The sequence below is a fragment of the Oreochromis aureus genome, linkage group 12 (genome assembly GCF_013358895.1).
Source record: "Oreochromis aureus strain Israel breed Guangdong linkage group 12, ZZ_aureus, whole genome shotgun sequence".
NCBI lineage: Eukaryota > Metazoa > Chordata > Actinopteri > Cichliformes > Cichlidae > Oreochromis > Oreochromis aureus.
In genome coordinates, this window is record NC_052953.1 from 11,975,614 (window position 1) to 11,990,761 (window position 15,148).

The 15,148-nt window shown below is 40.1% G+C and overlaps 1 protein-coding gene across 2 annotated transcripts in view; it reads right to left on the reverse strand.

Moving 5' to 3' along the window:
• Nucleotides 1-15,148, reverse strand: part of osmr (oncostatin M receptor) — a 51,165-nt gene that overhangs the window by 5,143 nt on the left and 30,874 nt on the right. For both annotated transcript variants that reach the window (XM_039620990.1, XM_031728022.2), the window contains exons 9-12: nucleotides 2,744-2,829; nucleotides 2,408-2,615; nucleotides 542-724; nucleotides 354-455 (exon numbers count right to left, since the gene is read on the reverse strand). In XM_039620990.1, coding sequence (XP_039476924.1) covers nucleotides 354-455; nucleotides 542-724; nucleotides 2,408-2,615; nucleotides 2,744-2,829 — 579 coding nt within the window. The remainder of the gene's footprint in view (nucleotides 1-353; nucleotides 456-541; nucleotides 725-2,407; nucleotides 2,616-2,743; nucleotides 2,830-15,148) is intronic.

A 15,148-nucleotide genomic window follows, 5' to 3' on the forward strand; every position in this document is an offset into this window, starting at 1 on the left:
TGAACACTTGAGTTATATACTAAATACTTTTGTTAAACCCCTTTAATCAAAGCTGAAAGTTTGCACTTCAATCATATATTTGATTTTAAAATCTACTTTGGTGCTATGCAGAGTCAAAATTATGGTATTTTTCACAAACTTGGGAACCTAACAGAACAGACATAGAGTATAATCACATGAGAGTCAATCTTAACTGTACTTTGTAAGAAGAATTATGAAATAAAAACTCAAAAAATTGTTGAAATACTTCTAATTTTCAGTGGCTAAAACACAACACTCAGCCTCAAATGTCTCTTCTATACATAATAAATGTATAAAATAGACACACGCACACATGCAACAACAAAACTCACTGAGTTCCTGTGAGTAACCAGTCTGCATCTCCAGTAGTCTATGTCCATTGTCCGTGCATCCATAAATATAAAACGTATACCTGTTACCTGCTTGGAATTCACCTAAAAATAAAAATATGACAGTAAATGCTAAACAAGAATAAATGTATTTACGATGATTGTTGAATGAAAACAACAATAAAACTTACTAGCATGTAGGAACAATGCATTGTTTTCCTCTGGCACGTTCCACTGCAGAGTGCAAGGCACTGCATTTCCCAGCATGCACCACTCCACAACATAGCCACAGGTGGCAGTGCTCTGCTCTTCCCATGTCAAATTGAAACCACCCTCGCTGGTGCTGTCTAAACGCTTCTGTACTGGGAGATTTTCTGGGGAAAAAGTCCAAAACAAAACAAAATAACTCAGGACTTTAGACCCTGGCTGAGTAGATTTGAAAATGCAAATTCAAAATTCAGATAAAACTTGGGTTATTGTACTCTGCCATAAAAATCTTAGAAATGCAGTATCTAACCAAATGCTTACTCGTGATGGCGGTAACACTGTGAGGAATTCTGGAGTTGTTTTTGACCAGGATATGTTCTTCAATGTGCATATTAAACAACTGTATGACTGCTTTCTTCCATTTGCGCAATATCTCCAAAATTAGAGCATGCTGTCTCAGAGTGACACTGAAAAACTAGTTCATGCACTTATTATTTCTAGGCTGGACTACTGTAATTCATTATCATCAGGAAGTCCTAAAAACTCCCTGAAAAGCCTTCAGTTAATCCAAAATGCTGCAGCAAGAGTCCTGACAGGGACTAGAAAGAGAGAGCAGATTTCTCCTGTTTTGGCTTCCCTTCATTGGCTTCCTGTTAAATCCAGAATTGAATTTAAAATCCTCCTCCTCACATACAAGGTCTTAAATAATCAGGCCCCATCTTATCTTAATGACCTTGTAGTACCATATCACCCTATTAGAGCACTTCGCTCTCGCACTGCAGCCTGACTTGTTGTTCCTAGAGTATTTAAAAGTAGAATGGGAGGGAGAGCCTTCAGTTTTCAGGCCCCTCTTCTCTGGAACCAGCTTCCCGTTTGGATTTGGGAGACAGACACTATCTCTACTTTCAAGATTAGGCTTAAAACTTTCCTTTTTGCTAAAGCATATAGTTAGGGCTGGACCAGGTGACCCTGGGTGTTTCTTCCTCACTCACTGTGTGTTAATAGACCTCTCGGCATTGAATCATACTTGTTATTAATCTCTGGTTTTATTATTATTGTAGAGTCTGCCTTACGATATAAAGCACCTTGAGTCAACAGTTGTTGTGATTTGGCGTATAAATAAAATTGAATTGAATCTGTGTCATACACTGAAACACACGGATCATTTTTAGGACTTTGTGTTCTGCATTTCAACCTGTGCCTTTTGTGTGTTGTGCCTACTTTTAAAATATATATATATTTATTTATTTTTAATTTTCATCCTATCCCCTGCATTTCTTGGGGACTATAACAGCCCAAACAGAAAATTGTGTCATTAGCTTTTAGTTTAGTTTTAGTTAATCATGTGACCATTTGTACCTTTTTAGTTTTTTATTCAAACAGATGTCTTAAAACAGTGCTGTGATGTACACTCGTTGTTTCACTTTTTTAGTTTTTTAATTTATGGAAACAAACAACAGAGATATTTGTTGTTAATACATTTACATTTCTAGGCTGGACTACTTTTATTTGTTATTATGAGTCTTAAAAAGTCCCTTTTAACCCTTTAGTCGATCCAAAATGCTGCAGCAAGAGTACTGACAGTGACTAGAAAGAGAGAGCATATGTCTCCATGGCTTCCCTTCATTGGCTCCCTGTTAAATCCAGAATCGAATTCAAAATCCTGCTCCTCACATACAAGGCCCTGAATAATCCGGCTCCATCTTAATGAAATCTTAGAAGTTTACAGACTTTTTGTTAAATTCAATTTACCATAATATTTTATTTGTTTTATCAAAGGAAAAAAAGCTGTTAAATGTCTAAGTAAGCATTTAAATTTAAGAGACTCTGGGTGTAGAGAAGCTGTTCACCTTTGTGCTCTGCTGGTGGGATGGTGATGTTGGCGGGGATGGAGGTGCCAGAGGGGAGGACAGCCTGGACAGTGAAGTCACACTTTCCTGGGCCAATGGACATCACTGCCTGGCCCACGCTGCTGTTCTTCGACTCTGTTTGGCCTTCCTGTGACCACTGAACTGTGTACTCTTGTATGTTTATTGTGGCTGCTGTGCCAGCAATACGCTGAGAATAAATGAGTAATTAAGGGTGAAGGATGTTCAAGGTAATGGTGACATACTGTATATTGTCTAAAACCAGAGTACTATTCCACCCAACTACTTGTGCTTAAAGGACACAGAACAATGACTTACTGGCTTCCACATCAGAGTAACTTGACGGGTGCGTGAGTTAGACAGCGGCTGTATTCTTCTCCATAAATCCAAGGACACCAGTAGATCTGAGGAAAATGACTTGTTTAAAGCATGACAGGCAGCAGATTATTGAACCAGAGCACTTTGTTTTTTTGTTGTATGTACCAAAGCAAGCCAAGACCAAGACTTGTTAGGTTAGTTGGTGATTCTAAATTGGCCACAGTAGATAAAGTACTTACAGCATGTAGAACTAGAAAGTGCATTTTCTGAAGAAACTGCAGTGTGAATGCTTGAATCTGAATATATGCACTGAAAAGAATTAATTGCTGAATTTTAAGTTAAAAATGTTGAATGAGATGAAAAATACAGAAATTTTCACCTGAAAACAAAAGTGCTGAACTGCTAAAAGCTGACAAGCACAGAGAAGAAGTTGGAAAATAGCTGAAAATGTTTTAAATGTAAATTAGAAAAACCTGAGTAATGAGAAAAGACTATTTAGAGTCAGAAAACATCTGAATGAATATTAAAAGTTCATATTCTTTGAATCACTGAATGACTAAAATATGATCCCTCCATTTGGATCCACACAGTTTTAAAGGTTTACATCTCTGAGCTTTGAAAGACACGCTGTTGGAAAGAGAACAACGATGGCTTCGCTTTTGAGGGTAAAATGATGGCTGTAGAGCAAACACTGTGGACACAGCAGCTGTTGAAAGAGAAGTGTTTAAGATTAATCTTGGCACAGTGAGAGACAGAGCTCGTTAGGCAGGCAGGTGTGAGCCTGGTTGCTTATAGTGACTGAGCCAGGGGCTCCATACACACGCACAGAGACATGCACCTCACTTTTTTGCTGCTTAAAATGAACAGAAACGTCAGCCCCAAACAAATCCTTCCCAAATGAAAAGTACAGGTCCTATTGACGAAATTCTTTCACCGTGAGCGGCAGCAATGTCTAGTCTACCTAATTCTCAGTTTTCATGCCTGTGGAGTTTATTATATGGACGTGGTGACAGTGTAAAAACACCATGCTCTTCTGATTTTCAAACGAACCTTCTGAGCCATTTTAACATTAGAGTCTATGGAGGAGTTGGAGGGAGGAGGCTGTGCTTTGGTGACATTTATGAAAGAACCATAACACCTAGGACAATAGTAAACACATTGGATGAAAGAGGACAGCGATGGCTACGTTTTGAGGGTAAAATCAGACCGGTAGAGCAAACGCTGCGGACACAGCAGCAGTTTTAAAAAATATTTTAAGATTAATTTTTTCGCTCCTCTCACTCTGGCAGTTGAAGCTCTCACTCTAACCTCCAACATTCCGTCCCATACACACCCATTATAAACTCTGAAATGGCTGAAAAAACATCATGAAACTTAAACTGAACTGAAGAAAAAGTATAACAGATATTGAAAAGATAAATACAAGTTGAATAGTTGAATGTCTTGTCTTCGTTTTAAAGTTTGAATGGTGGATCTATGTCAACGTATGTGGAAGTAGTAGGGCTCCTCTCACTCTAGCAGTTCAGCTGTCTCACTCTAGCCCCAACATTCAGTCCCATACACACCCATTATAAACTCTGAAAGCTGGCTGAAAAAACATCATGAAACTTAAACTGGAACTGAAGAAAAAGTATAACAGATATTGAAAAGATAAATACAAGTTGAATAGTGTGCTTGTCTTCGTTTTTAAAAGTTTGAATGGTGGCTCTATGTCAACGTATGTGGAAGTAATAAGAAGCTTTAAAAATGAGTAAGTTGAAGGAGAATTTGAAGGGTCTCCCCATTGAAATACATGGAAATTTTGTTGAAAAAGTTGAATAATTTTAAAAATATAAATGTTATAAATGAGAAAAGTAGAAGCAGTCATGTCCAAGAGAAGAGAATCTAACGGTGTTTGAATGGTTTTTCTAAGGGTGAACGGTTTTGAAGGAGATAGATGCCAAAAACGTACGAGAATATATAATAATAATAAAGATTACAACAACATTACTGTGAATGCTTTTTACAAGCATTCACACTAATAATAAAGATCAACAACAATACTGTGAATGCTTTTACAAGCATTCACACTAATAATAAAGATTAGAAGAACAATACTGTGAATGCTTTTACAAGCATTCACACTAACAGAGATAGAATAATACCGTGAATGCTTTACGCAAGCATTCACCCTAATAAAGATTAGAAGAACAGATGAATGTGATATCTACACAAGCATTCACACTAATAATAATAATAATAATAATAGATGATATCAATGTGTAATCACATACACTCATTCTTTTTTAATTATTAAGCTAGCTACTGTCATTCACTCATCTCTTTTTATTTCTTTTTATTTATTAAGTTACTGTACGTGTTGTGTTGTTGTGTTGTGCTGATAGCAGCGAGTGCCAGTGTGGGACAGTTTCCAACTCGCTGTACTATTCAATTCAATCTCAATTTTATTGATATGCGCCAAATCACAACAACAGTCGCCTCAAAGCGCTTTTATATTGCACAGTAGATCCTACAATAATAGATACAGAGAAAAACCCAACAATCATATGACCCTTAAGAGCAAACACTTTGGCGACAGTGGGAAGGAAAAACTCCTTTTAACAGGAAGAAACCTCCGGCAGAACCAGACTCAGGAGGGTGGCCATCTGCAGCGATCGGTTGGGGTGAGAAAAGAAGACAGGATAGAACGATTCTGTGGAAGAGAGGCAGAGTGTCTCTCTGTCTCTTCCACAGCATCAGCTAGGGCTCGCCACAGGGATTTGTGAGCTCCACCCCTATACACCATCTCACACCAGTGACTGTACCCACGCACCCCTGCAACATCATCTTCTAAATTTTCAGGATCGACACCACTCTGATGGGGCTCATCACGCAACGATGATGACACAGCCTACAGAGATGAGGTCCAGATGACTGGCAGAATCAGTAACCACAATAACCTTACCCCAAACACCAAGAAAACAAAGGAAGGGGTCATGGACTCGCAAAACAAGAACTGATCCCCTCACTATCCATATAGAGTGAGCCCTTTCATGTGGAGGGTGTCCTCCCTTTAAGTCCTCGGCACCCACATATCTGAGGACTTATCTGGGTCCACAAACTACACAGCCCTAGTGAGAGAGAGCTCCAGCAGCGCCTCCGTCACTTTGAGGGTTCTGAGATGGAACAGGCTGCAGACTGCCCTCCTGTGTCCTTCTACCATGCTACTATTGAGGTGTGCTGCAGCACGCCATCCTGAGTGGTACGCTGGTTGCACACCAGCTGACAAGAAGAGACTACAGAAGGTCATCAGAACTGCAGAGGAAAGGTGATCGGCTGTCCAACTCCTCCCTGTACCTTTAATTGCCTGCTCAAAATGTCTCCCAGGCCAGGGCAATTATAAAGGACCACCCCATCCCACCACCACCTTTTTCAACACCCTGCCCTCTGGAAAAGGGGTTCAGATCCATCAGGTGAAAAACCAACAGACTAAATAACAGCTTCCGTGGGTTGTCCAGAATTCTTAATCCAAACTATGTAGTGAACAGACCACTTGACGCTTGCTATTGATCATCTATGTGCACATCTCAGTCTTTTCATGTTCTCTGTGCAATATTTTCTTTTGGCTCATGTGCAATATCTTTTGTACTGTAATTTTTTGGTCTCAGTGGAATTACCATCCCCACCCTAAATGACAATAGCCCTCCACCTCTTATTTATTTGTATGTATATTGTATAACTGCCCTTAGTATACGTTCCACAATGTTTTGTGTTTCAATGTTTCTATGCATACACCATGTATAGTTACTCACATATATGTGTACATATATATATTGCTCCCCCTTTTGTATATTCTTTTCTTTTCTTTTACTTTTGCACCTTTGTATCCAGGCTCCAATTTTTGCTGTGCAAGAAACCACACAATGACAATAAAAAGCTCTAAGTCTAGGGTCAAGTATGACTGTGCAATGACAATAAAGAGTTGTCTTTATCTCTAATAAGTAACTAATTACTAAAATAACCTTGAACAACACTATTGATTAGTGACGGATATCGATTAGTATGGATACTAAGTCGGCATCGTATCAGATCGATATCACCTGGTGAGACGATTCTTTATTTTAAGTTCCGACTTGTTTTGGTAATGCTGCAGCGCTCGGTAGACGAAACGGCCACGTCACTGACTCGCCACAGCGAGAAAACACTTTACTCTTTGTGTTTAGTGCTGTCACGGATGTAACTTAGATGCTTTGGGGGTTGTTGGGTTGTTTACATATTGTCTATATTTTCCCCAGTTGTTTTTGAATTTGAATTATAATTTTGTATTATGGTCTCTCAGCAGTACTGTTTGTTTTAATCTGTTTACTGCTAGTAGCGCTTTTATCTAAGGTTTAGAAGAAGTAAAGTCATAAAAATAAAAATAAAATTGATAACTGTAAACCACCACTGCAGACACCTGATGACTTTTTCATGCTTCTGACATCATTTATTCTTACCATAATCACACGGTTGCTGTAACAGTACATTCCTAGGGGTGCAGCTCTCCCGCTGCCAGCCGTACACATCCTACCACCAACACACACAAGCAGACCACGGGTTTTTAGCCAAAGAGGCTGGGATTGTAGATGAGCAACATCACAGACCACACCCGCACACATACAACCCCCGCCTCGAGGCAGGGGGAGCCATCCGGCGAACCTACTCAACCCTACACGTAGGGAATCGCCTGGACCATCAGCCGCGCCCAGGCCCAGCGACGGAAAAGTGTCCACTGTGGCGCGCGCGCCCGCACATCTCTGCAGCGCAGTGACGCGAGGTGGTTCCGGGGCGCATGGGCTGCCAGTGCCTCCAGCTGCAGCGCGTGGAACTGGTCCGTGGCTACCCATAGCAAGGCAGTCGGTGTCAGCAGGCCTGGAAGTGAGCCGCTCAGCAGGCAGCTGACAAACATCCTACTTTTGTCAAAACATCCTACCGTAGTATAAATTTATAGTCATGTCTTATCAATCGTGCACCTTATCACGAATATACTGCCTTTACATGGTTTATGCCCATCGCTGTATGCCGGTTTACAGAAGTTTAGAAATACTAAATCAAGACTTGAAATATGACTTCAATTGAGACTCCAGGGTGAAATTATATGCTAACACGAAAAGCATGTTAGCTTTGAAAAGTTAACAAATTGACAACAGCTTAAGTAGTATTAACTGTAATAAAGAAGTAAAATATATAATACTAACCTTTTTGTCACGCACAAGATCGAGGATCAAATAATAGCGTGTACAATTAACACCAAAACATGGCCGCTTTTGAGTTCTGTGCATGCGCAGTAACAAGCTAGGACAGCTTGATAGGGTGTTTTGTCAGAGACACCACTGCACGCAGGACCACGCGGTGTTCCAGCCTCTGCAAGAGAGGCAGCACGCCGCCCACGGGAGTGAGCAGGACCCCGCACACCTGGACTTCTCCAGAAAACCCTTTTTCTTAAAAACTTCCTTTTGTGTAAGACTCTTGAAATTCACGGTGAAATGGCCAGAAAATCGTGATTAAATCAAACTAAGGTAAACTGTATGCATACATATCACTAACTGTTACTTGTATAAAAGTATACAAGAAACAAAAAGAATACTAGAAAAATGCGAGAGTTATACTGCTCTTATATATATAATTCATTTATAAAGATTTGAGCTCATTTTATTATTATTTGAAGGAAAAACAACCCCACATCATGTTCAACCTAAAGCAAAGTTAGTTAAGCCACCTAAACTTGAGGTTTGACAAAATTCTCTAGAAGGTTTAGTGGATCTGACTAATGAAACCAAACTTAAAATAATTATGTTGAAGCAGCACCCGTTGAAAATAGGTCATCGCGTAATTAATAAATAATAAATTAGTAATGACTACTAAGTGATAAGGATGTCTAATTTGGAGGGTTTCACTGGATATTTATAACCAAACAACAGCAACAGTTCTTTTGCGCAAAAGCTATGTTCTCTAGAATGGATGGCATTGCTCCCAACCACAGGGGTTTGAAACCCACAGTAATATTGCAAATTGAGTTCCAGTTTCATACTTTAACTGGAAATTGGAGAAATAAAAGTCATGAATAACAATCTTGATCATTGTAACTCATTATTTACTTGTCTTAAGAAAACGCTTTGGACTTTAGATGTGGGATGTTTAGAACTGATGCTATAAGGTTTCTGACAAGAGCTTCTAAGTATTCAGACATCACACTACGTGCCAATTCAGCTGCACTGGAGTCCAAATTAAGATTCTGGTTTTGGATTTTAGCCCCAGTAGATCTCATCAGGATCAGGGCCTACTGCCTGTAGGTAGAACGGTTGCAAACTCACAGGAAACAGAGCTTTTGTAACGTGGCCCCTGGACTCTGGACTCCATGATTTTGTTTAGAAGCTAAAAATAAATCTTTTAAACTTTGCTGCTATGCTGCTTTTTATCTTTATGTTTTAAGCATTACTTTTCAATTTTTCATCTTAAAAGTGCTATAAAAGATTGTATTAACTCGCTTTACTTTTCTGTTTGGCATTCTTCGGTTTAGATGTAAATAGATTTTGCATCCCTAATGCACAATCCGGGACTTAAAGCGCTATCTGATTCCCGCATTTGTAGTGCACATTAATTACGCTCACCGGGATGCCCAGAGGCGTCTATGACAACAGTCAGGATTGGGTAGTACCGGATTGGCAGTGGTAAAGCAGCAATCAGAATCCAAAGCCATTAGACGTGGTGATCCATGAAGCGACTCGATCTCAACTAGTTTCTGATAGAATGGGGACTTTGGTGGCAGTGCCTTAGAGCCCTTTGCACATAAGCGTTCCTTCAAGTAGAACAAAAGACAGCTACCTGAGCAAAAGGTCACTGAAAGGTGGAAAAACTCAGCCGACTTGGTTTGTTTGTTGCACAGTAATCAAACACTCCCACTGATCAATAGTGTGAAGTGTCACCAGAAAGCCCAGCAATGTCTTTCACGGTCTGGGTTATCTCAAAGCACCACCTTTCAATTTGGTACACGCTTGACATCATTTTTGCTCTGCGCTTTATAAGAGGCAGAGCATTTATGTTGACACAGCCATGAAAATATGGAGGTGAACTGGAATTATACAACCCACTGGGACATAAACATCATGCGTTAAATTATAACAACGTGAGGTGTATGTACACAACTGTGTGGGTCTCCTGAGTATAGCCTCGGGCTTTACAGTTGTTAAAGCCTGAAAGATCTGCATACCTAGAAAAATAATAACAAAACAAAAAGCATGTACAGAACATACAAAAGCATGAATGAAGGTCTGGACCAAAACCACATTTTAAAGGGTCAACAAAATTGTGCATGGTGCTGCAGGCTGCATCATACTTTTTTTTTTCTTCTGACTGTAAATGATAAATAAACAGTGCACAATTTTAAAAAGGAAGATGCTTCTTTTTTTCGTCAGGTCCTGGTATATTCTTTCTGTCCACCATGTTTGCTAGTTAGCTCGAGGTTGGAGCACAAAAACAACAAAACCTGCTCTTATTAATCAAGAAATGTATTTATTCGAATTTTTTATCACACCCTGGGACATATGTTCTGCGGATGCCCTTGTTCTTCTTGCTCTGTGTCTACTGGTGCATTTGGTTTTAATAATCGTGTTAAATGTCGTATATATCACTGTGTTGAGACGCGGTGTCTCTGATTACTCAGTGCTTTTTTCTGCCATATTTTGCCAGGCTGCATCTGTGTTTACAGAGCCTTGAGGCTCACTTTAACATGAATACTGACACGCCCACGTGTATCTATATATATTACTGTGGTTGATAATAGTAATAAATGAGTATATTGACTCTCTTGTAATGAGAAAAGCAGTGTATACCTTCTCTGTTCTCCCAGTACTTTAATTTTTTGGCGTCACTGATTCGACTTTCTGGTGCAGGTCATCTTCGATCGTGACTCTAAAAAAATAATTAACGTAAAGTTTAAAATAGGTTAACTAAAGTCACATAAAATAGTCAAATAACAAAAGTAACATCTTCTTATGCTCAGTTGCTCAGCGGGATTTTATAGTGTGTTGGTTTCTTGCCCAACAAGTGGTGGAGACAAATCACTTTGGGTTGTGTCCAGAAAAGGCATCTGCTGTAAATCAAACATGCAAAGCTTACCGCGGTGGTGACCTTGTGAATAATAACAGAACATAACCCATTCTTTTGCTGAGTATGTAGTCAAGGAAGGCAGGGGTGCTGTAAGTATGCCATCAGTTGTTTTACAACGGCGCATTTGACTTACAATAGTCTAACGTATGAATTGTCTTTCATATGGCCAGTTATCTTAACGGGGTTCCTGTGTGAGCTTCTTTAAAATAAGAAGTTGAAAAGTTCAATTACCAGGCTTTCTTTCCAATTGCTGATAGAAAACCTTTTCGCTACCAACTATTCAAAAACTTGTCCCAACTGGAACATATTGCCACCACAAAACTTTCCTGCATCCTGATAATGGCAATTTCAAGTTGATACAGGGAGGGGCTTTCGGTTGTCTTTCATGGAAACCACCGAAATGTGGGTAGTCAACACTGTTTCAGGGGCACTGTAATGATCATCGATTTACATTTTTATTTTTATTTTTTATATTAGTAATATTTGAATGTCTGTTTTGAAACCTATCTGCAGAATATTTTGGTTTCATTACAAGCACCAACAGACCAGAGATTTGCATGTTATTAATGTTAGATTTTAGATATGAATGTTTTCCTGCAGCAGAGTTTGTGCACTAACTTTGTTCTCAAGGTGTGTAATCATTAACACCGCACCAGCATCAGAACTGAACTCCAGTTGAACCTCCAGTCTTCAACACTGGTTGCATCTACAGCTCGTTATTGAACATTGAAGATGGTAACTGGATGCTTTTGTCCATTGTCTTTTCATTCCTCCTCCTCTTTCTCGTGCAATTTGCACATGCTTTTTAGTGCAGAAATTTGGCCCGACAGGATCAGCCAGTCTCTCCTCTATATAACTACAATTACTCTTAAACTGAATTAAAAAGAAACAACAATGGAACCAACTAAATACACTGTGGAGTAATAATAGGGCTTGTCTCGGGCATGATAGCACTTTCTCTGTGCACATATTTTCGTGTTCTGTGTGGCTCTTGTTAGAAGATGCTGTATGCTGACTGGAGGATTGGTGTTGAGAAGTGGTACAAGATAATCCAGAGACAACTGCTACAATGACATGATGTGCTTTTCTTTTCAGAGAAAAGACTTTCCAACTTCAACTACTATAAAATTGAGATGCAAATGAGCCAAGGAGGGTTTCCTCAGGAAATGAAAATATGCAAAAATAACATCAGTGATTAGGTAAAAAGGTTCCTTAACGTCAGCTAGTAACATCATGTCAGGAGGTTACCATGAAGAAGAGCCAACAAATCTGGACTGACACTATTTTGTGCGAAAAAAAGCAACATTTGTGACTTGGAAATTGACAAACGTGATGATGGTTCATTTTGTCTTGACCACGCTTTATCCTGGATATTGAGCATGAGGTGTTTGTTACAAAACAAGTAACGTCACCACAGAAATCATACTAAGCTAAACAAAACCCGTAATAGAACAATAGAATTTCGTCCTTTTATGCACTAATAACAGTATGTCCACATTTGTTACAAAAAAAATCAAGATATAAATCAAATGCGGGTGATATTTAAGCAGACACAGCAGTTGCAACAAGTACAGTGTTGAAGACACCAAAGAGTAGCATAGGTTTGCTTTACCATTTAACGATTGGGCGACTGGTTAAGGCAGCTGAATATCTAAAGGATGGTTAAAAATTGTGGTGAATGAAACTAAAAACATTAAATGGTTTAAGTGTTTCTCCAGTCTGAACAGGATTAACTCTGTTTTGAAGACTTCTATTGGTGGTGTTTACCAGTGGAAGTTCCGCATTGGTTGAACACCATTACAAGGTCATAGACTCTGTTTCTTTCTGATGCAGGCTTCAATGTGCCCAAAAGCATTGGAGTTTTTAGGTGAGATACAGCGTACGAAGGCATCGCAAATCAAGCCGTCTTCGAATCAGAAAGTGCTCTCACCCAAAACAATTTAAATATTGACCACATTCTCCCTTTCCACCAAGATGAGCCAGAGTCAGGTCTGATGACTGCAGCTGGTCAGTCTGAACTTGCCCACTTCCTGAGAACGAACGCAGCAACAAGACAGGCTGGACCCTAATCACCTCACTGTGAGTAGCACAGGACGCAGCGATAGATTGGTCTTAGCCACCAACCCTCTTGGAACCAGGATGGGTGCGGGACTTTAACGTTTCTTCGCCTTTCCTTCAATTCCTGCCAGAATATGTCATCTTTATTGATTTCATCTACTGCAGACCCAGGTTCACACTGGTGGTATAAAACAAACATTAACGCATTATATGTACTGTATTGAGCTACGGTGTTACATTTTGGTAAAAGTTTGATTGTTATTACAGGATATTTTTAATCTATAAATGTGCTGTGACTCAAGGATTGAAAAACACTGATCTCTGGTGGTCTAAGATGCTGATGCCGGGGAGTTGCTTCAGTGATGCCTCGGACATTTCGCAAAGGTGCAGGAGGCGGTGACAACCCAAATGCGGCTTTCAGGCCATTCCTAGGATAGCATGAATGCAGGCCTCAGAGCTGCCCGTGGTTGGGACGTGAAGCCACATGAAAATTGTAGATAACTTCGTGAGCCTGTCAGGCAGGATGGGAAAAGTGCTTGCTGGCGGCTGTGCCAACCATTTTCTGCCTCGAGAAACAGGGACCACTGGTATTGCTCTTTTTGTCAAGCGCCCTGTTTCCTCCCTCGGTGCCGATGATGACGGTGGTGTTTATGATCTTCAGGCGGGGCACCTTGACTGGAACTGCAACACCCACAGAGAGGTTGCAGGGTGTTGCCCGCGAGGGGTGAGCAGCTTCAACCAGCTGGCAGCTACAAGAGCACCTGGCTGCAGCCACTGGGAGCAGCCATGCCTCCCACTAACCCGGTATGTGACCTCCACAGTATGGGAAGCAGTAACTTCAGTTAAATGGGCTTTTGACAGCAAAAACTAAGTGCGTTTTTGTTGCAAAAGATCTGCTGAAAGCAAAAATGGTTCTAAGTGGGTTTTTTGCTCTGGGTTTGTTAAAAAATTCACCATCTAAATTGTTAGGCCAAAAGTGTCCCATGTTTATGTTTTTGTATTGTATCTTTGCTGCTTTTTCTGCATAAAGGTTTCATAAGTATAAAATAGTCATTAACATTTAATCCTTCAAACAACCTTTTCTGTTCAATGCATTTGTTTGAAAGACAATATAAAAGCTCTGTTTAAAATATCCAGCAGTGCTACTGAAGTATTGACACAGTGGTCCCTCGCTATAACTTGTGATTGCACCTTCGCCGACACTAAACAGACTGATTTACTTTGTTTTATTTTACAACTTTGTAAGTGTTGTGCGTTCTGATGCTGTAGACCATTGTCAATCAATCAGTCCAGTGTCTCCTGTACAGCAACGGTCCCCAATAGGCCCTGAGCTGGTACCGGCCCGTGGAGTCCCTTTAATTGCAGATGTCGCGCCGAAGTTGGGCGCACGGTGAAATGTATGGTTGTAGTTGTGCTTATTTTGAAGAACGCTATTTGTCGTTACCATAGCGACCAGGGAAACGTTAAGCGGAGAGGAGGATATTTTCATCATGTTGTTGGCACAACTGAATTGGGTTATTATTATATTTACAAATACCACAGTTCTTTTTTAGTCTTTTGTTGTGTTGTCCATGACACCAAAGAGCCGATCGTGTCATATACTGACATTAAGTGGTCGTGGTGCAAAAAGGTTGGGACCGCTGCTGTACAGTACAGAATCGTTTAACGTTGAATTTACATAAATCTTCCGATCGCTAGTGTTAAGGATGCCTGAATTGACCAGGGTTTAATTTATTATATTATTTATAATTTCTAGTCTCTTGTTTCTTAGTTCTGTCTTACTTATGTCTATGTTCTCTGGTTCCTCTACTCCCCTGTCAGCTGTTTCCCAAATGCAGATTGGCGTCTCTGTGTATCCTTTGTTGCTGCTGTCCCGTCCGGTGGGTGATGCTGTGTCTGCCCTGGTCCCCATGTCTCTGTTCTCTGTTACAGTGCGTTGCAATGAGTCTGTCTGTAAGTTCAATCTGTGTTATGTTTCCTGTTTGTTGCAGAAGGTCCAGATATATTTGGTGTATCTGGTTTTGCTCTCCTTGTCTCGTTAGTCCTGATTTAACTGTGTTTCCCTCCTGTTGCCCATTCCTGATTGCTCCCTCTATTAGCCATTTAAGCCCTGTGTTTTCTTGTGCTCTCTGTCGCGATCTACCGTTTATTATGCTGTGTGTTTGTCATAACTTGCCTGAGGTTTATGTTTGAGATCTTAGTTTGTTACCTTTTGAGTTC